The following is a 26,287-nucleotide window of genomic DNA, read 5'->3' on the forward strand; positions in this document are numbered from 1 at the left end:
CAATTTTTTTTTTAAGTGCTATACAAAATAGGAATGGGTTTTCAGCATATTGGAATTGGGACTTAAATGAATCCAATCAAATGTTAAGCTGCAAAACATACTCATCTGCAAATTATCGTTTTACTGCTCATTGTAAAGAATAAATAACTGTAACTGTAAAGAATAAAGTTTTTCCCCCAGATCACTTTCATGCCTTTATTTCCTTCAGTGAAAGCTTCAGACTGACAAGGAATCATCAACATCCAAGTACATCTTGGGAAAGCTTCTTCCTTGTCAACAGCTATAATGTTGAGAGCCTTACACAGCATCATCCTGTGCTACACAGAGCAAGAAATATAGCCACAGAAAGGCATACATTTTAATCCCCACTTATTCAGTACTGGCAACGACCAATTAAGTGACCGAAATAATCCTCAGATGCTAGCAAACCAGAGGGACCAACTTGATCCCTGCAGAATCTTTGTATATTGTAGCTGCAGATTGGCAAGTGATCAGCCACCCAAAGAATAAACAATCAAGCATAGTGCAGCCTTGAGGCTGCCTATTACATATATGGCACCCAATAAAGGTTACCAGTGGAGACATCAATAGGTGGTATATGAACCTTTGGCCTAACCCTACCAAGTTCTTATGTATTGAAGCAGCTCTGAAACCACACAGCTTTCATCAAGATGTTACTTTTACTTGACATAGCATCAGTAATGGGTCCCTCATGGGAAAGTGGACAGGCTCCGCATACCAGCAATGGACTAGATAGCTCACTTGAATTCTCTACTGCAAGTAGAGATAGGGCTCCCCTATCTTAATGCAGCACAGAAACACAGAAATATAAATTGAGGAAGAGTATAGCCCCTTTCTCCACGGGCAGCCCATTTTACTGCCAAGCTGTGCAGTGAGGAAAGGGCTCCTTTTCTCACCATGCAGCACAGGAAATACAACAAGCTCCCTCTTCCTCACTGCTGATATGTAAACTGAATAGCTGAACAGCATGTGTGGGGGTCTCCCCCACCACACAGCTCAGCTGATTGGAGATTACCACTCAACAGTGGGGAGAAGGGGGCCTGGAGAGAGCGAGTGGGGTTTGGATGCCAAGGCTTGGTGGACCAAATATTTCGCATTCCAGATTAAGTCTTAATGAAGGCTGAGTGTATTCTGTAGTTCAAGAGATTATGTATCTCCAACAAGATAATCTAAACTTTGCACTCACCCAAGGTTGCTACATGCCTAAGTCATGCAAGGTTAAGTACATCTGCATAGATTTGCTTACTTTGCACCATTTACTCTGCTACTGCTAGTCATTGGGAGGCACAAGCGGAACTATGCTGGGCTGTGAACCCATGCTCAGGCCCCACTCTGGCTTCTTCGCCATGCACTGCTCACACATTTTCAAACTTAGATTTGCAGCCATAAGTTAGCTTCTTTTTTTTAAAGGATAAAGAATGCAGTTTCTTACGAAGCTGAATTTCAAATCCCTTACAAGATGCTGAATTCCAGAGCCGAAGCTAAATTCTACACTTGAACAATCACAGCCTTGGTCCTATGATCTGCGGCAATGGCACATCCAAATGCACAGATGCATTTCAGTGTCACGCCACCTTTCTGTTTCAAGGAAAATCTTTTGGCTGAGACTGGAGTAAAAGAGAAATGAAATAGATGGCGCAATTAATCATTCAGGAAAACATGGAACTGACACAAAGGGCATAACAATGACATTGGGAGAAGGTCTTAACTCAGTGTTAAACCACCTATTTTGAAAACAATAAGGGGCCACGTTGAATCTCTAACACCCCTCATTAAAAGGGGCTGGGGAAAAAATCTCTGTCTGAAATGTTTAAGATATTGGAGTGCCACTGCCCATCAACCAACATTGGGTTGGTTGGATCAATAAGAACTAAATGGGACAAAGGTGGATTCAGATGTTGTTCATATGCCATACATAAGTAACCCAGACACTTCAATCTCAAGAAGACCCAGTAGACCTCTCAAGTAGGGCAGGAGAGACTGCGAGGCAATCAGGGTGTTGCTGTTGCATTAACTGAGAAAGGAAGCCATACATGGAAGAAGAATATTCCAACACCAGGCTCCTCTTTCGTGGCTGTGCAAAACCTGACTTGGATGAAAGCTAAACATTTTATGGGGAAAATACTAAATACAATTAGGGCTGTTCATAAGTGCTGGGAGCAGCTTTCATAAGAACAGCCTCCTTCAGTACATACTTTGGAAGCCAAGTGGCTTGCAGATCACAGCATTCAGACATTCCTAGTTCTCAGCCTTATGGTCATGCTACTGGACCATGCTGGCTTTGCACAACACAAAGCACTGTGGTGGGTTAAGTGGAGGATTTTACTTACACACACACACACACACACACACACACACACACACACACACTTCAGTAATAAGAAAATAAGATCCCAGCTCTTGCACCACTAGTGGACAGTCAAAAAAGCAGCAAAGCAAGCAACACTGGAGCACAGGATGCACCAGGCAAAACAGTGCAAAGCCTCAAGGGAAGAGGCAAGGGGGGAGGGGGAATAGCAACATGATGGTTCATAACAGAAGGACTCTGAGCACTAAGTGTGAAATCCATTCCAGGCCTATTACATTTCCTTACCAAAGGCCCACTTGGAATCTTATACCTCCTGAGACCAAGGGCCTCTCCTAATTATCTGGCACGGGGGGGGGGGATGCCTTTTCCTGATTTTCTCCTCCATCTCAGTTACCCAAAATGTTGTTCACTCACACAACTGCAGCTTCCATGGATGGTGGACAAGAAATAATGTTGCAAAGCAACTAAACCTCCCCTAAGCACAAGAGGGGGGGGGGACATGGGAGCTTATTAACCAGGAAGACTCAGCTCAGATAGCACCCATTTTATAATGGAGGTAGGATTGCAGGTAGTTCTCCGTGGCCAAAATGGGTACTAAGTTATTGAGCAAAGAGGGGAATTCTCCTGAGACGGGAGACACTGTATTTCAGCAGCTCACCAGGAATCACAGGCCCAGAGTATTGTTCTCAGAATTTCCCTATCACTGCCCGTTGCATGCACCCATAGCCTATTGATAACCAATTATCACATATAGGTTAGCACATACAGAGACATGGGACTCAAGTCCCCCTGAGGAAGGATATCACAGTTCAACTGGTTGGTAACAGATGAGAAAAAGAGATAATAGTGAACAGATAAAAATGAGTTCTCTGCACAATACAGAAAGCTGGACAACTTAGCAGGAAAGATTTAGCTTTCTGGGAGATCTAATACTTTTTCCTAAACAGATTCCAAACTTCCATTTCAACTATGCTTTGCTGCTAACTACAAGAAGTGAACAATTAAGAGCACAGAAGCAAAGGTGTAATTTTGCAAGCAACAGATAAACATGAAAGCTACTTCCACAAAGAAATATACTGCTCAAGTAGCAGGACAGTCTTCCTCCAACAAAAACTGTCACACTTCATCCTTCTTGTCTTAGGGTGTATCCTATAAACACCAGGAGATTATTCCTCTGCTGTCTGAAAATTGATACTGAAGTGGACGACGGGTGGTCTCTCCTACAGATTTTGCATTGGCACTAATGGGAAAAAAGGCAATCTGGACACTTTGGAACAGGAGGGAAAGTGCCAGCCCATTCTCCACCAGTCAGTGCCACATAAATTCTGGGGACAATCTTCACATCCAACCAACACTCCCCCTTTTAATGGAATCTCCCCTTCCATGATGTCTCTTTTGCTAAAATCTTGATCACATACTTGCTCCTTTCACCTTGCTTTCCCTCAGGGCTCAGAATGAAAGCAATCACTGCAACCCAAGCTGCCATCATTAGTTTGGTGTTTGCTATCCTCACGAAGGTCCTAATCACTTTTTCCTCACATATCAAGGCTGTTACCCACTTGAGAACATCTTGGTAAAAAGTACCTGGAAGATGTAAAGTGAATTAGATTAATTAGAAGGAATTCTTTGTTATGAAACCCAGTATACATTGAGGTTGACCTATTACGAGGAAGGTTTTGCCAGCTTCTAATAGTTTGTTTGGTTCACAGCTAAAACACATATTTCCTGCTTGCCTGGTATCTTAGATACTTTTACTTACTGAACAACCACAAAGCAGCAACATGTCCCACTTCATCAAATAGCTCTCACCTCAGTAGGTCATATTGATGCCTAAACTGTTCATCTGCAAGTGGATAACATGCCACATAGCCCTTCTGACAAAGCTTTGCCAGAACCAGGCTGAACTCTGGATCAATCATATCCAGAAAGGAAGGAAAGATGGGAGGCATTCTTCCTCCCTTCGCCCCAAGTAAAAGAAAGTAGAGGGAAGAGAAAATAGGTTTTTATGGACTTGCTTTCTCAACTCAGACACTTACTTTTTGCTCTTCCCTTGCCCAATTTGAATGGCCTGAACACCACCCTCCCTACCACACACAAATACTAAAAATACTCTTTTCTTTAAGGACCAGCTAAAATCACTACAGTTTGTGCAATCACTGCATTTAATATTTTTAAATTCTCTATCCTTCTGTCTGTAAAAATCTCATTACCTTTAAAAAAACCTTTTTTCTTTTCTTTTTTTGCAAAACTAGTTTCTTTCTCCCTCCCCTCCCCCCATTCACACTCTCCTCTCTAAGAACAAGAAGTACAACAAACATGGCACAGACGCAAAAGAATACAGGATGTATCCTATCCTCTATTACATTAAAATTCACAATGATTCAAGGCAAAAAGACAGCCCAGATCATGAAGCAGTTAACAGTAGCCCTCTGTCACCATCTGGTGGCTAGAATGTGTCAGGTACAAGGTTTGCCACTTAACAGGAAAGATGAACACAACCTGCTTTTGGAGGTTGTGTGCCAAAATACTGTAAAAGGGAAAATTTCAAGGCAAAACCAAGCAACCCTACATTCCAGCATTACATGCATCTGACCCTCCCACTTCAAGAGTGATGGTTCTTTCTAGAGATGGAGGGGGAATGTTCAAGCAAATGAGCTACCAGGTTGGTAAAATCTTAGCAGCATAGAACTCCCTAGGGATGTTGGCTAGGGGCTGTGGTTGCTAAGTGGTCAAAATGCTAGCCAAAACAGAAGGCTTATCTTTGCATCAGAGCGACCCCTGGTACTGCACAAGTGGAGTGACTCATGCATCTGTGGGCTACTTACATATCCCTAGCCTCTGATCCCAACAAGAGTCATCATACTGCATGGAGATGGAGAAGATACCACTGGTGCAGTCAACTAAACCCTGCTCCATCCAATTGGTTTCACAATCACCTATCTGCCAAGGCTTTGCTTGTCACCTGCCTCCTCAAGGGAATGGCCTTTAAAGTACTTTTAGTCATGTAGTTTTAGAGCATCAGTAGTAACTCACCCAGCTCAACTCAACTATGAGACAGACAGGGACTGCTAATCCCTTTGATGGCCACCATCTTGGAAAGAGGATTAGACAAATCTATGGAAGATAAGGCTATCAGTGGTGACTATCCATGATGACTGTGTTCTCCCTCCACTGTCAGAGGCAGTATGCCTCTGAATGGCAATTGCTGGGAATCACAAGCGGGAGGAGAGCTGCTGTGCTCTGGTCCTGCTTTCACACTTCTCAAAGGCATCAACTGGACTGATCCAACAGGCTCTTATGTTCTTAATCCCAGTCCAATAGCTGCTGTTCTAAGTAGACTAGAAGAATCAGTATGGTACCACCTCATCAGCCATCACTGCACCAAAATTATGGTGCTGGATGCATCCCGTGTGTTGGCACCATGGCACAAGAGTAGCTGATATCTGTATTCAGGAAACAGAAGCTTGTGACATGAGTGCCAGGCGGCATCCCACTTTCATACTAAAGCTACTTCACATGTTATCAGAAAGATTAATTCCCATTTGTTTATCAAGTGCCACGCTAACTAATCTGTGGAGAAAGTAGACATCTGAAGACACACTTTCAACACAGCCCCAGGAACCAATACGGTGTAGAGGCTTGCATGTTGCAGTGGATCTGGGAGACCAGGGTTCAAATTACCACTCAATCATGAAGCTCACTAGGTGAGCTTGGACCAGTCGCTATCTCTCAGTCTAACCTACCTCACAGGGTCATTGTGAAGACGAGAGGGAGAACCACAAGTGCCATGTTGGGATCACAGACTAGGGATGTGGGATGCAGTAAGTAGTGGGATATAAATGTAATTCTAATAATAATAATAATAGCTAAATTCACCCTCTGGGCAAGGGTTTATTCCACTGCCTTCAAACAGGTGTGTCCCCTCATCCCACTGCTTTGAGAGTCATGAAGGAGAAATTAAAAACTGTGTTTAACATATCACGCAAATCTGCCCTCCCACTAGACCATTTCTAGTCTGGGTTTTTTTTTTCTGGAACAAATTCCAAAGCTACTGTTGAGCCCCACCCTTTCACTACTGACAAGTTGTTGGGGGAGGGGGAAGCCAACCTGATGCCATTGGAGGTACCATACATGAAATCAGTCAGCTTCTAACAGACAACAGCTTCCAACACCTCCAAGAAAGGTGAATGTCCTACTCTTTTGAAACACAGAGAAACCAAAGTGACAAGAGACTCTAGGGAAGGGGGGGGGGCGGGAATCTGCCAAGAACACGTGTTAAAATATTTGAAGAGTTTCCTATTAAAATTCCCTTTTATATTGTCCATTTACTTTTTTCTAATATTAGACAAACTTCAAAACCATACACCACACAAACATACCAAGCAATCTCAAAACACGATTGACTAGTATGCACCCCCACCCAGTATAATAGTTCCTCTCTTGCAGCTTCATAAAATATTTCATTTTTTTCTCCTTTAAAGTCTTCTCTTTAATACAAGTCTCCCTGCTCCATCTCCCATTATACATCTCTACCCCACAACCCAACCCACCCACCTTTGAAGCTACAGCCATTAAAATAAACTCCCATAAAAAAACCCTCCACACTTCCTTTGAGGCAAAGCAATGATACAGCCTGTCTCACTGAACTCATGAAAAACAACAAACAGCTATTTCAAATCATGCGCCTGTGGAATTACAAGAAGCCTTAGACTTACACATTAGTGGAAGGAGTGTGGAGGAACTTAAGCCTGCACACCATGTAGATTTCACTTGTTTTGAAATAATTTTAAAAGACACAAAAGGTGTTTTATGATAGGATAAAGGAAAAGCAACATTTTGAATATGTCTTAGGTACTGACTACACCCAAACTGTCACAGACAATCACACTGTTTAACATTATACAATTTGCTTATGGTAGGCATCTCTACATATAGACACTCATATTTAAGATTATTAATAAGGTATCACAACACACCATCTCTCAACCCTGTACTTGGCAAAGTCCAGGCTTCTTTTTAAACACAGATATAGCCAAGTGGAACTTTGCAAAGTCAATGAGGAAAAGGTGAGACAGCTTAAAAAGGTCTGAAGTCCTTCCTGATGTGAGATACCGATGAGCTAAAATGCCACAATTTTTGCAGCACCAGTCTTTACATGTATTGATAAATAATTAACTCAATGTAAAACTGAACAAAACAACTAAGCAAGCCCTTGAAAAAAAGAAAGTTCACACAGGAATACAGGGAAGAGAGATGCCATTAAGAACTGAATGCAGTTATTTCAGTGACAGAATAGCATGCAGACAAGCCCTTGAGAAATATTACTACCTCACACACACACACCCCTTCCCCCCAAAAAAACAATGTAACAAAGATTACAAATAGTATGACAGGCAACACTTGCACGCACACATGCCACTGGTAACAAAACAGAGGCACCCAGGAGGGGAAAGAGAAACTTGCAACAGGGCTAGAACTAAGATGGCAGAAGAAATACAGAGCAGAACTTTGCAGAAATTGTTTTACTTCTGCAGTGAACCTTGGACACAAATATATGAGCTCATGGTTATTAACCCATTATGCGGGATGGTGAGGAGATAGCCAAAGAAGCCACATTTTTTCCTCCTTCCAAGACAGGCTGTAAAGGTTTCAGTCAGAATGAATTCATGAAAAGCAGCATGTTGTTGGCAGGTGGATGGGAGGGAGAGGCAAACACACACTGCACATGCACTCAGCACACACACACAAAGATCCAAGAGACACACAGTAAGATTTTACAATAGGTTCTTAGCACCTTTGGTTGGCAACTGTAGAGGCAGTTTGAGATCCTAGGAATTGTAGATGTGAATGTTCTTCCATCTCACTCACCTAGAGAGAGATGCAGATGGGGAAATGTGCAACAAGCAGGCCCTCCTCCTACCCACCTCACTGGAAGGATGATGGAGTTAATAAGAACAGGGCTCACTCTCACTGCACAACTCTCCATCCCTCCTACATTGGAAGATGGATGTGTGGCGCCTCTCCTTTTCATCATAGCAGGTTTCAGGAAGGGGACACACATGCCTCAGACTTTAAGAAGAGGAAGGAGCAGGGCACAAGACTGAAAACTTAAGAAGGCTGAAGAAACTCTAGTTTGGCCCACCACAAAAAAAATGTGCAGGGTGTCTTAGAACCAGGAATGAGAAATGGTTCAAGACAGATGGAAGTGATAGAATGTGCCCAGGCTGACTCCAAGGGCTACCACAATTACCAAGTTAGCACTTTTGGCATATGCAAGGAGGAAAGGTGCCCAGCAGCAGAATGAAAATTTAGGGCACATAAGTTTCCCCAGATGTTCTGTAGCAGCCCCCACCTAATCATAGTGATCTACTCTCTTCCCCTTAAAAAGCTGCTTCTTCCTAGGGTATAGTCAATACAATCTCACCAAAGCTACAGATATAAGAGCAAGGTGATGGGTACAGAGGTGTAGAGAGTTGGAAAACAGGAATGCAGACTCTGCCTGTGTTGACCAAAGGATCTCTGTTTCATTAAAGAGGATGGAAAAGCAAATCCTTCCCCTCTTAAAGATACGAACCCGTTCACCCAAGTTCTTATTCACCAGGTCCAAATCAGCGCAACATAACCCTTGAAGACAAAAGGGAAACTCATGCCCCACCATAACCCCTAGCAGCTGTGACATTTGGAAACTTCAAACACATCCATTCCCATTCCTCTACTACCGTCTTAATTTCCAAGCAAAGAGAGAAAGAATGGATAAGGAGGAGAGAGAAGAAAACAGGCATTCACACCATGCATGATCTTGCAGTAGAGCCTCCCTATCCCTTCCCCCTCCCCCCAACTGCGCTGAAGGAAGAAGGCAGCCTCTCATTTGCTGCCTCCACCACCACCTCCAGCTGCTGCCACCTTTTCGAAATCCTCTGCATTGCAGAATTCCTTGATGGTGACCGTCAGAAGGTTGCTGGTGACATCAGTGACCACCACATTAGAGCAGGGAGACATTTCAGGGCGCCAATCCCCAGCCTCCTGCTCTGGGTCAGAAGAGGATGGAGATGATGGCATCTGACCCCCTCCTCCGGAAGGAGAACGCTTGCTGGTGGCTGCTGATTCTGGTGGAATTGATAGATCAAGGACTTCCGATTCACGCCAGTCAGGAATGGCTGGGCTTAGTGTCTCAGGAAGCAGCTTTGGTGGGGAATCATCTGGATCCGATGAGGAGTGTGGAGCTGGTGAGGGGCAGTCAGAGGAGCTCGAACTGCGGGCATCATAGGCAGAAGAGCCCATGAGCCCACAAGAGGCACCCTGGGAGCCTCCTGCCTCTGTCTTCCCCTCCAAGGATGGGACTGGAGTGGACGGCTTGTTGTACAGCGGGAAGTTTCCAAACTTCATGTGGCGGATCTGGTTACGAAGCATGCTCTCGCTGAATTTCTTGCTCTTGCCAATAACACGGTTTCGTGAAGGTATCTTGGATCGAGCCAAACTTCCTCCCCTGCTTCCCACTTTCCCATCTTTATCAATAACCTTCAGGTTGAGAATAATGCGACTGCGCTTGGGCTCACGTGGCTTCACCTTGCGGTTGATGATGCGGACGGTTTCTGAAAAGGGAGAGACAGGAGGGCGGATGCCAGTGCCCCCACCAACTCCACTATTCTGGGGGTCTGGGCGGGGCAAAGGGCGGCGAGACATACGGTGACATCGCCGGATGTCCTTCTTCAGTCGGTGCACTGCAGCACTGGAGTGGAGTTTGGGAGAGGATGTGCTAGAACCAGGCTTGACAGAAAAATGTACATCCCCAATGTGTAGGGCCTCCGCCTGGGCCCGAGCCTGCAGTGGAAAAAATGGAGTTAGATGGGAATAAATCACATTCTGCATACTAAACTGCAGGCACCTGACATCTTAAGGATACGAAGCCTAACTGGAGGAAGTGGAGGCTGAGCTCTGCACAGGCCTGGATTTCAAACTTAGCATGTCCCCAACCCAAAATGAATCCATCTGACCAAGCATAAATCACCCTAATAGTGAAAACCATGAAATCCATTTCCATACATTTTCACCCTGGGTTTTGAATTACAGTTTGGGATACTGGGATTGTTCAAGACTTAAAGAACATTAGGAGATGCTCTTCAAAGAACATTTGTTAGTTATTACTGAGGCTACTCATTTAGCAGACTGCAGCACAGCACAAGTTAAAATCTACCAAAACTTCACGCATAACAGGAGAGTTTGCAAAGTAAGCATTTAAAAGAAAGGCATATTTCCCCCCTGTAATATGTACAAACAATGTCTTGAGGTGACTTGCAGCCAGAACATTACATCCACCACTTCTTAGAAGTAAAGCTAACTAGGATAACATCAGGTCTCCCACAAAAATGAACTATAAATGCAATTAATTCCATTTGGAAAAGGTTTATTCAATCCTGCTTTAGGTCATACAAAAGCTTTCCCACTCTGTGCAACAAAACAGAAATTCATCTGAAAATTATCAGGGTCTGACTAAACCTTAAGTAAACAAAGCAAGATTTAAGAAAGGATATTATGCTATTAACATGCAGATTAAACCTTTAAATATACAATATTAGGACACACAGACTATTGGCTAGGAATATAGTACTGCCTTCTCCATCTTCAGCTGGTATGTTAGGCTACAGCTATTCCTGGACAGGCATAACTTGGTTATAGTGATGCAGGCCTTGGTAACCTCTAAACTGGACTACTGCAATGTGCTGTATGAGGATTTTCCCTTGAAGTTGGTTCAGAAATTACAACTAATGCAGCTAAACTGAGCTATGGACCTTATTTGCGGAATTTAAGTGAAGTTTATCCAAAGTTCCTCTATTAAGATACAACTATAGCTTCCAGCATTAGAGTGAGCTGAGACATCCCTGGTCAAATCTCATCCTATCCATGAAATCAGTACTCTTGGGTCACCTATAAGCCATGATGATGATACTAATCTATGTTCAAAGTCATTATGAGGATTACTAAATTAATATCCCTTCTGCCCTTGTAATAAAGGATTATTATTATTATTATTATTATTATTATTATTATTATTTATACCCTGCCCATCAGGCTGGGTTTCCCCAGCCGCTCTGGGCAGCTTCCAACAAAATATTAAAATACAATAGTGCGTCAAACATTAAAAGCTTCCCTAAACAGGGCTGCCTTCAGATGTCTTCTAAAAGTCTGGTACAGTGGTACCTCGGGTTACAGACGCTTCAGGTTACATAAGCTTCAGGTTACAGACTCCGCTAACCCAGAAATAGTACCTCGGGTTAAGAACTTTGCTTCAGGATGAGAACAGAAATCGTGCTCCGGCGGTGCGGCAGCAGCAGGAGGCCCCATTAGCTAAAGTGGCGCCATTAGCTAAGATGGTTAAGAACTGTTTCAGGTTAAGAACGGATCTCCGGAACAAATTAAGTACTTAACCCGAGGTACCACTGTAGTTGCTTTTCTCTTTGACATCTGGTGGGAGGGCGTTCCACAGGGCGGGTGCCGCTACCAAGAAGGCCCTCTGCCTGGTTTCCTGTAACTTGGTTTCTCCCAGCGAGGGAACCGCCAGAAGGCCCTCAGTGCTGGACCTCAGCGTCTGGGCGGAATGATGGGGGTGGAGATACTCCTTCAATTTAGTTTTATATTACATTGTTGAATTTGATTTACTTTGCTATAAAAGGTCCCCTCCCTTTTAGAAAACTAACATCCCATTGTGTGATGTTTACAACTAGACATTTAATATAGACCAGCTGAACTGGCTAAGTCATTCAATGTGCTAACAAAAACAGCTAACTTCTGTATTCAAATACCATCAGACTAACCAAATGTATCTATCCCCCCCTTTAGTTCAATTAGCTTTTGCCACCATCTGGTGCCTGCAACAAGAATTGCAGGTGAATGCTTCTATTCCTTCCCATTTTCTTCCTACTTACTTTCCCACACAGATGCAGCAGCTCCAAAAGTAATAATAATAAACTGGGAATAGAAAGGAAGGGGATAATAGAGAGATGCTATCATAGGAGAGACAACTGAATGTAAAAGGAGTAGGAAGCAGGGATGAAAGAAATTGGCAGGGGGTGGGGTGGGCAGAGGTACAAGATAGGTGTGAAAGGAAAATGGGAGAATAAATGACAAGAGATGAGTAAAAAATACTTTGAGTGGCATGAAGGGGAGGGAAGGGGAAAATATACAAGAAGCTTTCTCTACTTAGAGCCTCTGGATCAGCAAATTCTACCTAAAAGGGGAAGGCTGAGTTACAACACCTTCAGAACCAATGCCTATACTTCACTTGAGACAACATGCAAAAAGTACAGTGTTACCATTCAGCTAGTTTAAATGCATGCAAAATAAACAGTGTTCCTTCATTGCAATAATTGCTGATAACACAATCACCTTGCCATACATATTGTGCTTTCTTTCCAGTGCTGAGGAGTAACTCTCTAGTTAACCAGCAAGATAAGTTGGCATAGCAGAGAACATCATCAGAATCTCATAATTATATTAGTTTCCACCTCCCATGCACCTATGGCACTGTACTAATTTTCTAAATAACCTCTCCCTCTTCTAGTGTTTAATATTGCAAATCCCACACTACAGTACTAGCAACGTACTTAATAAATGTCCACACCTTTAAGAGAAGCCCCACAAAATAATAAAGAAACTGCAAGTGGAGAGACAAGAATATAAAAGCAGTTCATCTATATTTCTTTGATCAGAAAACCTAGTTTTGGGAAATGAATGGAATTTTGTAATATTGGGAAGTTAAACAATGCACTAAGAATTAGTCAGACTACAGATGTGTGCTTTTTGCTGCATTTTAAAAGTGTTTTTCCAACCAAGTTCACATTATCAGTGCATTCAAATTACTACAATACAAAGTTAACATGTTTCTTTCCAATGATGACTTGTGTGAAGTACGTTGTGAAGTACGTTGCCACACAGAGCATAAACTATGATTATGATACCATAAGACGCAGCAATGGCTGCCAACTTGGACGGGCTTTAAGAAGTGTTTAGACAAATTCATGGAGGATAAAACTATCAATAGCTACTAGTCATGATGGCTGTCTACTACCTCCAGCATCAGAGGTGATATGCCTATGAATCCCAGTCACTGAGGAACAACAGCAGGAGAGCATGATTATATTCAAGTCCTGTTTGTGGGCTCCCCAAAAGCATTTGGTTGACCACTGCTAAAAGAGGATGCAGCATGGCTCTTATGTTCTAATGTCTGTTTCCATATATCCATGAATTGCTTATACTTCTGGTTTTTTAAAAAATCCCCCTTAAGCAGAAACTGGATTCTTTGTTTATACCTTGCCAGAAGTTCTATTTTAAATATTTGTGTCTTTAGGGGAATACCACTCAGTGCTATACTTAATTTATTCCATTGATTACTCATAGTTCAGCTTCCACTTCTGCAAACCTACATAAACAGAAAATATTAGCACATTAGTTGTACAGGTAGGAGTTTTTATCTTTTGTTAGAAATCATTCAACCCTTCCTTCTCGGACATCCCTTTTTGCAGACCAAACCTTCTGCACACCCTGGAAGTGAAATATTGCTATCAGTTCAGAAAATAAACTCAGCAGTGATGAACATAGGAAGCTGCCTTATACTGATCGAACTCAGAATGATTGATACTGACTAGCAGTGGCTGTCTAGAGTTTCAAGGCAGAAGTCTCTCCCAGCCCTATGTGGAGATGCTGGGGGCTGAGCCTAGGACATTTTGCAACCAAAGCATGTGCTCTTAGCACTGGGCAGATGGCAATAGTAGGCAGGATTATCTTCTGTCCAGGTTCCATCACTGGAGACAGGGGTATTGCCTCTACCCTCACCTGACTCTAGTGTATGCAAAATTCCACAGCTACCCAAACAGTACTCAATTACAACTTTCAGGATATTCCCCCGCCCCTATTCCACAAAGCTGTATCCAGAACTTGAGTTGCTTACTAGAACTCAAAGTCGCTTCCTAGAACTCAAAGACTTACTGCTACAAGGTGTATTTTCGATGAACTATAACAAACAAACTCGGATAAAATTAGTCCTCAGCCACACAGCCCAATGGCCAACTGAAGGAGATTGTGTTCTACCTGGCCAGCCCAGCGCTTACCCCTTCTCACAGTAGGTTAACCCAATTTTCTAGCAGCTATATACTCATGAAAAGCCAGTAAAATGTACATAACTGCAAGCATTTTCTTGCATGCTTTTAAATCAGTAACTTCTCATGAACATAGTATAAAGCACCTGATGTACTGACCCAAGGTAATGTATAAAGGGATGTTTTTATCCATTCTGAGAGTAAAAAGTCATGCAGACCACTCTACTCATGCGGTTAAAATTCTCCCTTTATGTATTACCTTGAGTCAGTAAATTTCTAAATGACTGTTTATACTGTGTAGCAACTGTGTTCAAGTTGCTAAAATCATCAGTTTCTGCTCTGGGAGTTTCAAACATCTTGTAACTACATGAGCAAAACTCTCCTCACCTGATTCCCCCTGGCTGAGAATAAAAGAAATGGCACTGAGGGAGATAATGAGGGTTCCAAAATTCTAACTTAAATAAATTATAGAAGATTAAAAGCAAAACTGATTTTTAAGTGAACAGAGAAAGAACTACTTGTCAAAGAATGCAGCCCCTCCCCCCATTTCTCTGTAGACCACAAGCTACATCCTGCAAACTGTGACTGGGAAATTCCCTAGAAAACTAAGAATCCATTACTTGCTACTGGCCGTCTAATTTATTCCTACTAGCTTACATTTACCCACCTTCATGTTTACAATTTATACAATGACGCAGCATCACATTCTTTGCAAGCCAGAGAGTTGTTCAGTACAAAGCAGGTCATACATAAGTTAAAGCATTATAGCATGACAAAGTGGCCCTGTACTTACACAAGGCCAAGCTGATGTGCATACAATATTTTAGTTTCCATTATCCCAGAGCACCTGAATACTATCTTGGAAAGCATTTGAAGTGGTTGTTGTTGTTACTGTTGTATCACCATCAATTCAAATGCATTCCAAGATAGTGTTCAGGTACACTAGGAGAATGTAATAGAGCTGGGTCCAAATTTGTCTCAAGTGTTTCATACTACACAAAGGACTATCCAACGTACATGCTGCAAACCCAGAAATAAGTGTTCTAGTTTGCGAACATTTTTTGGAAGCCGAACGTCTGTTTCGGTTGCCAGCATTGTTTCCGGGGCCAATGAGAAGCCGCACCTTGGTTTGTAAACATTTTGGGAATCGAACGGACTTCGCGAACAAATTCCGTTTGACAACCAAGGTACAACTGTACTCTAGTCCCCAGAGTACTGCCATCAACCTTGTTGCCATTTTGGTGTCTTTTTGTTTTCCTGGGCATTTGGGTACCAGCAATGATTTGACAAATGGTTAAATCTATGTTTAAAATAAGGTTTATGTGATTTTATAATTGCATTTTTTACTTTGGTTGTAAATTGCTTCGGGACATTTAGTGGGAAGCAATGTATAAATTTAATAAATTGAAACCACTGTCTGGGAAAATGAGTGGCCCCTCACAAATATATTAAATTAGTCATCCTTAGCTTAATATAGCAGTGGGGAACTTGCAACCCCTCAGATATTGTTGAATTACAACTGTCAATAATCCTGACCATTGGCATGCTAGTTCTTATGGAGGTCAGGATTTTCTGAATCATTTACATCTGTAAATAAGCTATCCAGTTAGTTTCCAGATTAAATCAATTATCACACTACCTATGTCATCAGAAGTCAAACACTAGACAAAGTCATCTCTATAAGTCCTGAATGAATATTTAGGAATTTGCTGAGAAGAGTGGTGAAATTTACACAACCAAGGTTTTCTTAGTCCTGACAAAGTGCAAATATCCACTCTGGGTGTTAAAATCTTTATTCTCCATGATGGATCATCCTTTTCCAAACTGGTTTATACTGGTTTAAATGCCAACTCTGCAAACTCTCCTCAGCATTTGAGGTTCAGATTTCTACCCATGCTTCCAAAATTCACATCAGTAAGAGCTTTTACTTTAAACGAGCTGAAAGCAGCATTAGTGAGAACCGGAACCCCAGCCCACTCTGCCTCTCATATAGTAAGCACTGCCTCAGCAAGACTGGGAGGAAGTTTAAACTCTGATATACTGATATACACTTTTCTCACTTTTTACAGACAAGAAACCTCAAAGCAGGTTTTAGTGCTGCAATCACAATAGCCTTAAACAAATGATATTTTGGACTGTCTGATCCAGAAAGTTCCTGGGCACTTTTGTATTTCCAAAGTTTAATTATTTTCTTTCAATAAGATTTTAAAAACTACTGGTTTACATTGCCCCCTCTTCAAAGTTCTGAGAAAACATTAAACAACGAAGCCTTCAGACAAGTCTGTGAAAAAGGGTGGCAAAAGCACTGGCCCATTTTTAGACAGTAAGAAGTCACAAGGTCAAAAGGCCAACTTACATACACTTTAAGCAATCACTTTCAGTCAAAATGAAGATGGAAAGAGATCAAGAGCATATTTGTAGCTTTCCAATAATTTATGGCGTCCCTGGACACATACCACAAAATAACATGTGAAGCTTTAATTTCTAACTACTTCCATTCCCCAACTGACTGTTTTTTGTTTTATTTTTCTTAAGAGTTTTTAGTGGGCATTTAACTATACTGAAGTTATCAGGTCCCAGAGCCTTGAACTGGTTCAATTAGAGTCAAGTTATTAAAGTGAGAGTTACCTTCAGCAGAAAAGTTTTGGGCTTGGGTCCTCTCTTCTTAGGTCCGTACAGCTCACGCTCACGTTCCCTTTATAGGGGAGAAATTAAATGGGTTTTTAAAAAAAAAAGTCAAACCTCTCCATTCTGCAAATGAAACAAGTGATAACTCCTAACTCTCCCCTCTGCTGTCTAGAATCAATCTCAAACTCACTTTTGCTCAAAGGCTGCAATTAGACGGGAATCCAAGATGTTCTCTTCAGGTTCCCAAGTGCTGTACCTGCAGAAGTGCAGATGGACACAGTTACAGGCACTTGCAAAGGAATGAAGGGGGGGGGGGGAGAGACAGAGAGAAATATTAGCACATGCTGAGGAGTTCTTGGTGGGTGGGGAGGCGAAAAGGAAAAGCAACCCTACAGGCACTCTGTGAGTGTTGTGTGCACGCGCACGCGCGCGCCTTGTGCACACCCAGGGAAGGGACACATAATATTAGCCCAGCGAGAGGCCCACAGGAGGCGGGAACGGGGCTTCTTCACGCAGACAAGACACAGAGAGGCGCTAGGGGGGAACTCACTTGATGGCCCAGCCTTTCCATTTCACCAGGTATTCGATGCGTCCCTGCAAAATACGGGGGGGGGGTGTTGGCAGAGGGGAGGGGGCAGAGATGAGGGGAGGGGGTAAAATGGGGGGAGGCGGTGGGGAAGAGGAGAAACGGGAAGCGCAGGTTAAAGAGGTGGCAACGGCAGAAACACCCCCCCCCCTTAAAAAAGCCGAGCCCCGGTCCGGGGCCTCGCTGGCCCGCCGCTCACCTTTCGGATCCGTCGCTTGATGATGGATTCGGCCGCGAACACCCGCTCGCCCACTGCAGACAGCTCCATTTTTGTTTATTTCTTATTTATTTCTCTCTCCCTCTCTCTCTTTTGCTCAGCCCTCAGCAGCAGCACCCACAGCCCATAATAATCCCGCCCGCTCCCTCGCCTTCCTTCCCTCCCTCCCTCCCTCCTCAGTGTGTGACTGACTGACTGAGGCGGGCGAGCGAGGGAACGGCTCTGAGGGCTGCTGCTCCCGCGACAGCGGCTCGAGGGGCTGGCTCGCGCCGTGAACTCGCACGCACGCACGCACGTACGCGAGCGCGCCCCCTCCTCCGAGCGTGCGCACCGTCTTTGCTCGCGCGCGCGCCGCCACGGAAAAGAGGGGGCCTGGAAAGCGGGAGTGAGGGAGGGGGACACGTGACGCGAGCAAAGCCCGCCTTGGGCTTCGCGCGCCCCGTTGCTTAGTTTTTGGGGCTTTGCTTCTTCGTCCCCCGCCTCCCGCCCTCGCCTCCTTCTGAGCGAAGGGAGTAAGGTCTGCAGAGCGCAAGCGCGGACCCTTAAAGGGGCCGTGCGGGCAGCTTTTTGAAGAGCGGGAGGGTGGTGGACGTGCGGCAAGCCGAGGCAGGAAAGTACAGCGTGGACTCGCAGGCGGGGCAGCGCCCCCTCCTCGCGCGAATGTTTCCCGCTATTTCCATTTTCTCAGCGCCCCCCCCCCGCCCCGCTCATGTTTTGCCTCATTTCTCTACTCCTGCCTCTGCTCAGGTTGCGATTGAAGATTATGACCACGATGTTGTCATTGTCGCTGCAAATAAAAGCAACACTTTCGAGGGCCGCCGCCTCCGGCAAAGTGCAGCCGGGTTTCAGCTCGATGGGTGCTTAAAAAAAGGGGGGGGCGCAAATAACTCTTTGACCCCGCTGAGAGAAAAGCAAAACAGTGGGATTCTAGAGCTTGTAACTCTGGAACATCTTTCTGCAGGGGTGGGGAACATATTTGGAAAATATAGCATATTCCAGGCCGTTTTAAAAGCAAGATTGAAATCGCATTTTCGATTTGCTGCTGAGTGATTTGATGGGGTCTTTGGCTGTAAGCCTTCAGCCCTGCAAAAATGTTGAGGCTTACACCAGGGATGGAGCATCTCCCTCATCCTTTACTATAGGCTATGCAGCACCAATATTTAGTGGGGTGTGCAGTGGTAAGATTTACTATTTTCTTTGCCCTCCTAAAAAAAATAAGAATATTTTAGTTTAAAAATGAGAGAAAAAATCCCCAGGGGCTTTAATAGTACGGTCAATCCTATACTTGTTTACTCAGAAATAAGTTCCACTGTAGTATTTGAGGCTTACTCCTACGGAAAATGTGTTTAGGATTACAGTCTGAAAGTCAACACACATCTCTCTCGTGTACACACACAAACGCTTGAGAATCCAGCTCCTGTCACAATTGGTTGCTCTGATTCTGTCCTCCATACAAAAGGATATCACAGACAATCCTCAGCTCTCCCTACTCCACTCCTGGGTGTTTATTTTGTGTAGATTTACAGGCAATTTGCAGGAAGTGGTGAGGAATATAGGAAACTGCCTTATAAGGAGCAGTCAGAGGTCTCTCTCTCTCTCTGCCTTATCAGGAGATACTATTGAGTATTGAACCTGGGACCTCCTTATGCAAAGCAGGTGCTCCACCCCTGAGCTACAGACCCTTCTCCAGGAGGGTAGAGCTGGAAGAAGGAAGCTGGAAATGGATACAAAGAAACAAACTGAATAAGATTTAGTACATCAAGCAATGATGAGGTAAATGGAACGTCAAAGAAAGGAAATCTTAAAAAAATTAACCAGTTCATCAATTACTTTCATGTGTTTTCTTCATTTGTTGAAGTTATTACCGGTAGTTCCTGAGAGGAGCGTAGCTCATGCATCTCTGACATAGTAGGGTATGTTTTTGAAGCTTCACAGTCACAGATGCTACCAAAGGAAGAGCAATTAATTTCCACCTCGTACGTTACACTATATAAATAAGAGAAATAGCCAAACAAAATGTGTGAGTGGACACTTGGGCATATGGTCAGTGTGTTCATTATCAGACAAGCTCTCAAGGCTCTCATAATAAAAACAAAACTTTATTCAACATTGAAGTGTGTAGGCAAAAGAAACCTAGTCACTGGCCTACCATTGCTAGTGCTGAATAAATACCAAGGTCTGATTCACACCTGCATGTGTATCATTCAATAACACATGACTCAATGACTCACAGCTAAAGTTTCAAGCTGTGTTACACACATCCTGCCTCTGAATAGTGAAAACAGGAAGGATAACAGTTTTCTTTTGCAGAAGAGTACACTAGAGATTTACAGTGCAATCCTGTGGAGATCTACTTAGAAAAAAGTCACATTGTGTAACATTACTTGCTCCCAGGTAAGCATGTGCAGGATTTCAGCCTTATAGTGTCTTTGTAATGTTTAATTTGCAACTATTACAAAACATAGCATTATGAAAGCAAACCAACATGTGAACAACGTGCAATAAATATCTTGGTGAGCAACTTGTGTATCCATCCCCTGAGGCTCTATCAGCCTAAGTTTCAGCCCTCTGTCAATTCAAACGGCATGCTGTTGTTCTCTCACAAACACATCTTCCAGATACTCTTCCCATATCCCACCCCAAGTTGATGTTCATGAGATGACCGAAGTAGCTTCTGAGCTTCCAGTGACTGCTGTGGGCAGTTTCACATACAGTACTACATTTTTACATGTGCCGATACAGACCATACATGTGTTCATAGCAATTTAATAATGCGGGCATGCCACAGATATGGCTATCTCCATATCTGCATCCATATCTCTTGTAGTTCTTGTACTTTTAGTCCACGTTTCAGGCCCAGATGGGCTTGTAGAGTATCTCACAACATTTAAGATACAGCAAAAATTGCTGCTAGAGTGGGGATACCTTCCTGGGTTGAGTCTGGGAAGTTTGGAAGACTGCTGCCCCCCCCCCCCCATGCATCAAATAGGTACACATGCCAGGATGCTGAGACTAGCCATTGCATATATAAGTACAGCAGTAAATATATGACGTGTGAATCACTTCCATGCATGGCCCCTTTTAAACCAGACAGTGACTCTGTTACATAAACCACCTTTTCAAACCATGTTCACTGCAAAAAGTAGCCAGACACCACTGAATCTACCATTTGAATTGCAAGACACTTCCTACACAGTTCAATAAAGTGGTTATCAATAAAGTGGCCTGCCTCTGTTGCCCACTTTCTTTGCATTGTACATAGCAATTAAGTGCTCTGATAAGCTGCAATGGTGCTTGATTACATTTCTGAAGCAATCAGCACTCTGGAGAGCACTTGCTACCTTGTTTTGTTTACAATCAGCAGATGCCCTGAAGGGGAAGCATACAAGGAAATTAAGCATGCAATCACTGTGCAGAGTCAAACTGACGAGGGACTTAATGGAGAAGTCTAAGGTCAGCCACATAATTAGGGCTCCACATGAGTCCATTTGAAATGCTTTCAGTGTCTCCTTTTATCCTGAAGAAGTGTGCATGCACACGAAAGCTCATACCAAGAACTGACTTAGTTGGTCTTTAAGGTGCTACTGGAAGGAATTTGTTTCCTTTTATCCTGTTTTCTCTCCCTCTGTGGAACCAAGGTGGTAACATCACCACACCCTTGGGATGTTACTATGAGATACTGTGAAAGCTGGTAATATAACTGGCTTAAAAGCCAGTTAGATGAACTGACAGAGAGCATAAATGGTTCTGCAAACTGCAATGCTTCAGAACCAACTTCACATCCATGGCTGGTCTAGATTTCTGTGCACACCCTCCAACTCCCCACAACTTGTTTTAAAGCCATTCAGTCATTTTGATTTATTTGATTATTAGAATGCAAGAAGTCTAGAATGAGAACTATAGCAAGGGGCAAGCTATTCATTTTGTAAATACAGTTCTTTACAGTGGTAAATGTTATGAAAACGCATCGATACATCCGATCTGGATTGCTAAGGCACACAGATAAGGGCTCTCAGCTTCACAGTTACAGAACTTCCTACCTCCCCCCAGCCACCCTGCCTCCCTCAAAGGCTAGCTTGCATGCATTGAGAATGGGTTAAATATTCATATCAAAAAACATGGATTGTAAAAACGTTGAAAGCTGCCCTTGAATTGCAGACCCACCAGCCAAGGACAGTTTTGCATTTATGTTGACATCCAGTTTGATGAAGGTTAAATCTTCCTGCTGCAAGTCCTTCATAGTACTGAGACACCTTATTTGTCATCAAAACATGGGAGGCTGCCTTATACCAAGCGCAGACTGTTTGTCCAACCAGCCCAGTAGTGTCTATGCAAGCGGCAGCTTGCCAGGATCCCATACAGAGTAGGACTAACCAAGATCTCTTTAACTGGAAAAGGCAGGGATTGAACCTGGGACTTTCTGCAAGTACTGTATATGCTCTACTAATCCCTCCCTGCAGGAACCCTTGCTCCAAGCTTGCAGAAGCATGCATGCCCCTCTGTATTATTTTTACTACATAGCCTTGTCAGTCTAGGGCAGTTGTGGGGAAAATTTGGCCCCCCAGATGTTGCTGAGCTACAACTCTCATCAGCCTCAGGAAGCATGGCCAATGGCCAAGGATGTTGGGAGTTGAGGTTCATCAACATTTGGAGAGCCAAAGGTTCCCCACACCTAGTCAAGGAACTCCAGATGTTGGACTACAAATCCCATCATCTCTGACCATTGGCTAAGTTGTCTGGGGATGATGGGAGTTGTAGTCCAACAACATCTAGGGACCAAAGGTTGGCAAATACTGTAGATACCTCAATCTAGGTCCTAGCAATATGGATGTGGGCATAGGGAATGGGGAACTTGTGACCCTTCAGATGTTGTTGGATTCCTGACTCCCATGGTCAAGGGTCAGAGATTTGGGGAATTGTAGTCCAGCAACACCTGGAGAGCTGCAGGTTCTGCATTGCTGCTCTAGCCTCAAGCCTTGGCAGTGGCTCTTAACTCAATTATCATTATCTTAGCCGCAGTAATGCTTACCCAGCTGCCTCATAACTTCTGCAGCCCTGTTTGGCATGCTATTCAACTCATTACATTATGGCAATGCCTCTTCTTACACTTTTAAGACAGCATATTTCTTCTATACTATCACTTCATTCAAAATAACAGCGCCAGGGTTTAATGTGTCAGATTCAAACCAGTGCTTAACCATGCGGTAGACCTAAGAACAGCCTATTAAGTCACTTTTGTAGCACTAAAGTAATTTCACAGACAGATGGATAGGTTATTGATCACCCCTTTCAAGTTAGAATACTTACTGTGTGGTATTTTCCTTTGGACATATGTGCCAGCAAGAAAGAGAGATTGTATTACGTGTTTTATATATATATATAAAACTCATCCGCTTCTTTAGTACTGTACTGTTGTGTCAGCCAAATGGTGGACATTTTGACTGAAAGCTTTCTCTCTCTCTTATTGGCTCAGTGCAAGCAGCGTCCAGACAGCTAGCTTGAAGTGTAGATTCGAAACACTTAACCTTCATCAAGTCACTTTTCATCAAGTCCTCCCATCCTGTCCAACAGCTATGGAAACCTATGAAACTATCTAGATAGCAACTCTCATCATTTGAAGACTGCTGTTGTATTCTGCAGGACTGTGGACATTACCTTTGAAGAGCAGATCCCAGCTTTGTGTCCCAGGCACATTTCAGCCCCACCCCTTCACCCTCAAATTCCAAAAACAGTTTGCTGAAGAGCTGTATTCAATAAAGAAAAACCTTGGTTGGTTGCAAATAATTTATTTCAAGGGCCTCTGGCTTGTAGACCAGCTAAGCTTGCACGGATCAGGTTTCCCGACCTTTTCCAAGTCTTCTCCATTGTGATTAGGAGTGAGAAATTTGTGGCTCCTCAACTCCTATTGGATTACAGATCTCATCTTTCCTCACCATTGGCCATACTGGCTGGGTCTGGGTCACACCCACACATTTAAAGCACTCTTATTCCACCTTAGGAGTCATGGATCTCCTCCAAAGAATCCTGGAAACAGTAGCTTGTTATGGGAGCTGAGAGCGTTAACAAACCAGATCTCGAGATTCTTGGGGCAGGGGGAGCCATGAATAAGGGTGCTTTAACTATGTGATGTGGATGTGACCTTGGTCTAGTTCAAGGTCTAGTTCAAGAGCACATGATCCACCACAGAAATCTGTTTAGGCACACAGATAAACCGGTTTGTGTGGAGGTCAGAAATCTATTGTGTTAACTCAGCACTCCCAGAATCCCGCTATTTTGGGGTGGGATTCAATCATATACTGGCAAATTCAGGTTGCCAAGCTGTAGCTGATAGGGAATTTTTATGCAACAAACCTGCTTCTCCAAAAAATCAGATTTTTTTGCAGTAAGGTGAAATGCACCAGAAAGCATGAGATAACACTTGCTTTGATGCAGCAGTATCTAACCTCTCTGCCAACCAATCAGAATGAACTGCTCATCAAATAGTCAACATCATCTCATTTACCAGAAAATATATTATGATGAATGCTCAATAAACCAATGGTCTGTGGACCAAGAGCCGTTCCTTTCCTTTGCCTATTCCCCTGGCTCAGACACTGATGGGTGCATGAGCAGAGCTTGCTTTCTGTTTTTCCTGCCCCACCCTCAACTCTGCAAGATATCCACAATACAGCCAGAATGTTGGTTTATGTCTTGAACTGCTGCAAGCTGGCAGCTGCAGAAAGCCTGAGATTCTTACTCCAGTGCTCTTTGCTACAATAATTCTTTAGCAACGCCGCATACGGCCAGCTGTTGAAATCTCTTTCAGTTATGATACTGGTCCCCGGAGATCTGGCTACAACTCCGCTTGTGAAGTAAGTTTAGAAATCAATGCAGTGTCTCCCTCTTCATACCTCCTTGTGTTCTGAGAGACCAGTCGATGGGGAAGCTTATTGCAGCAAGAGGGTGAAGACAGCTCGGCTTCCTCACCGGCCCACCCGGTCTCTGCCTCTTGGCCCCCTTCTTATCCAGCTTCCACTTCTGCCTCCGATTCTGGACTGCTCTCTGCCACGGCCTATTCCTGCTCACTAAACCCTGTTTCCTCATCAGCTTCTGACACCTCCTCCTCCCAGTCTTCCCCCTCTGACCACTCATCCTTGTCCCACCACCAATCCCCTGAGCTCTGAGCCTTCTTCCCTTGGGGGTTCCATAGCTGGTACCTCCCACTATTCCTCTGCATCCAGCCAGTCCATGACAGCAGGTTAGGACTGGGACTGAACCAAATAGCTGGGTATCTTTTTTCAGCCCAAGGGCCACATTCCCTCATAGGGAACCTTCCAGGGGCACAGCTAGAGGCAAAAAATGGGCAGAGAATTTTTATTTATTAAATTCATATCCCACCCTTCTTCCCAAAGGAGTCTAGGCAGTAACTAACACAACTCCATGTCAGCAGACTGTATTCCAGCCATGTAGAATCCAGCAGTTTTTCACCTCTCCACTCAAGCAAGCAAGAAGCAACCACTATAGTTCAAGGCCCCATTTGTTGTTGTTATTGTTGTTGTTTCGTCATTTAGTCGTGTCCGACTCTTCATGACCCCATGGACCAGAGCATGCCAGGCACTCCTGTCTTCCACTGCCTCCTGCAGTTTGGTCAAACTCATGTTGGTAGCTTCGAGAACACTGTCCAACCATCTGTCCTCTGTCATCCCCTTCTCCTTCTGCCCTCCATCTTTCCCAACATCAGGGTCTTTTCCAGGGAGTCTTCTCTTCTCACAAGGTGGCCAAAGTATTGGAGCCTCAGCTTCAAGGCTCCATTTAGAGCTATGAAAAGCACTCTTGGATCAGGGCAGTAAGGCATAGTGGGGACAGAGTCTTGAAGGTGCTGCAATTGCCAGAGGATTCAATATGCAGCAACCTGAGGGTGTTCTGAATACAGGCACCCCAATCGTGGAACTCTCCCAGCCTCGATACATTGTCTTATAAGCTTTGATGCCCAGACAACTTATTCAACTTGGGGTTGAGTCCGTGTTGTTTCACTTTGCAAGCTACTATTTAACTGGGTATGCACTCTGGCCTGTTTTACTGTTTCCTGATAGACTGTGTGGTTTTATAGTGTTTTATCGGTATTGTACCCCTCTTTAGGATTCTTTAATAATAAAAGCAACATAAACAAGTTTTATAAAGTGAATAAAAATAAGTAAAAGAGAAAGTGAAATTCCAAATGCTACATAAGAGAGCCTGAGAAGCTGTTGGTTGTCTGCACACCCAGAGGTCAAAAGTTTCTCAACCCTGGTCTAGTCACTCTGGCTGTGTGCTATTCTCAGTATAGTAAAAAGAGTGGAATGGGCTATTTTTATATATACACACCCACACATATATCACAGATGCTTCCAGAAAGAGGGCCTAGCAAAGAACAACTTCAGACAATAAGAGTTGAATGAAGACACAGAAACAGGATG

The 26,287-nt window shown here is 43.6% G+C and overlaps 1 protein-coding gene across 2 annotated transcripts; it reads right to left on the reverse strand.

The window, feature by feature from the left end:
• Positions 1–2,341: 2,341 nt before the first annotated feature.
• Positions 2,342–18,127, reverse strand: CBX6 (chromobox 6). Of its 2 annotated transcripts, none has more exons than XM_081878406.1 (5): positions 17,835–18,127; positions 17,600–17,643; positions 17,240–17,305; positions 17,050–17,116; positions 2,342–10,096 (listed from the first exon to the last, which is right to left on the reverse strand). In XM_081878406.1, the coding sequence occupies exons 1-5, from the start codon at positions 17,901–17,903 to the stop codon at positions 9,194–9,196; spliced, it is 1,149 nt and encodes a 382-aa protein (XP_081734532.1). In that variant the 5' UTR covers positions 17,904–18,127; the 3' UTR covers positions 2,342–9,193. The 2 variants fall into 2 exon arrangements, with proteins under 2 accessions (XP_081734532.1, XP_081734531.1); XM_081878405.1 differs by having other exon boundaries at positions 2,342–10,150.
• Positions 18,128–26,287: the final 8,160 nt, after the last annotated feature.

The sequence above is a fragment of the Podarcis erhardii genome (assembly GCF_964252035.2).
Source record: "Podarcis erhardii genome assembly, chromosome: 10".
NCBI lineage: Eukaryota > Metazoa > Chordata > Lepidosauria > Squamata > Lacertidae > Podarcis > Podarcis erhardii.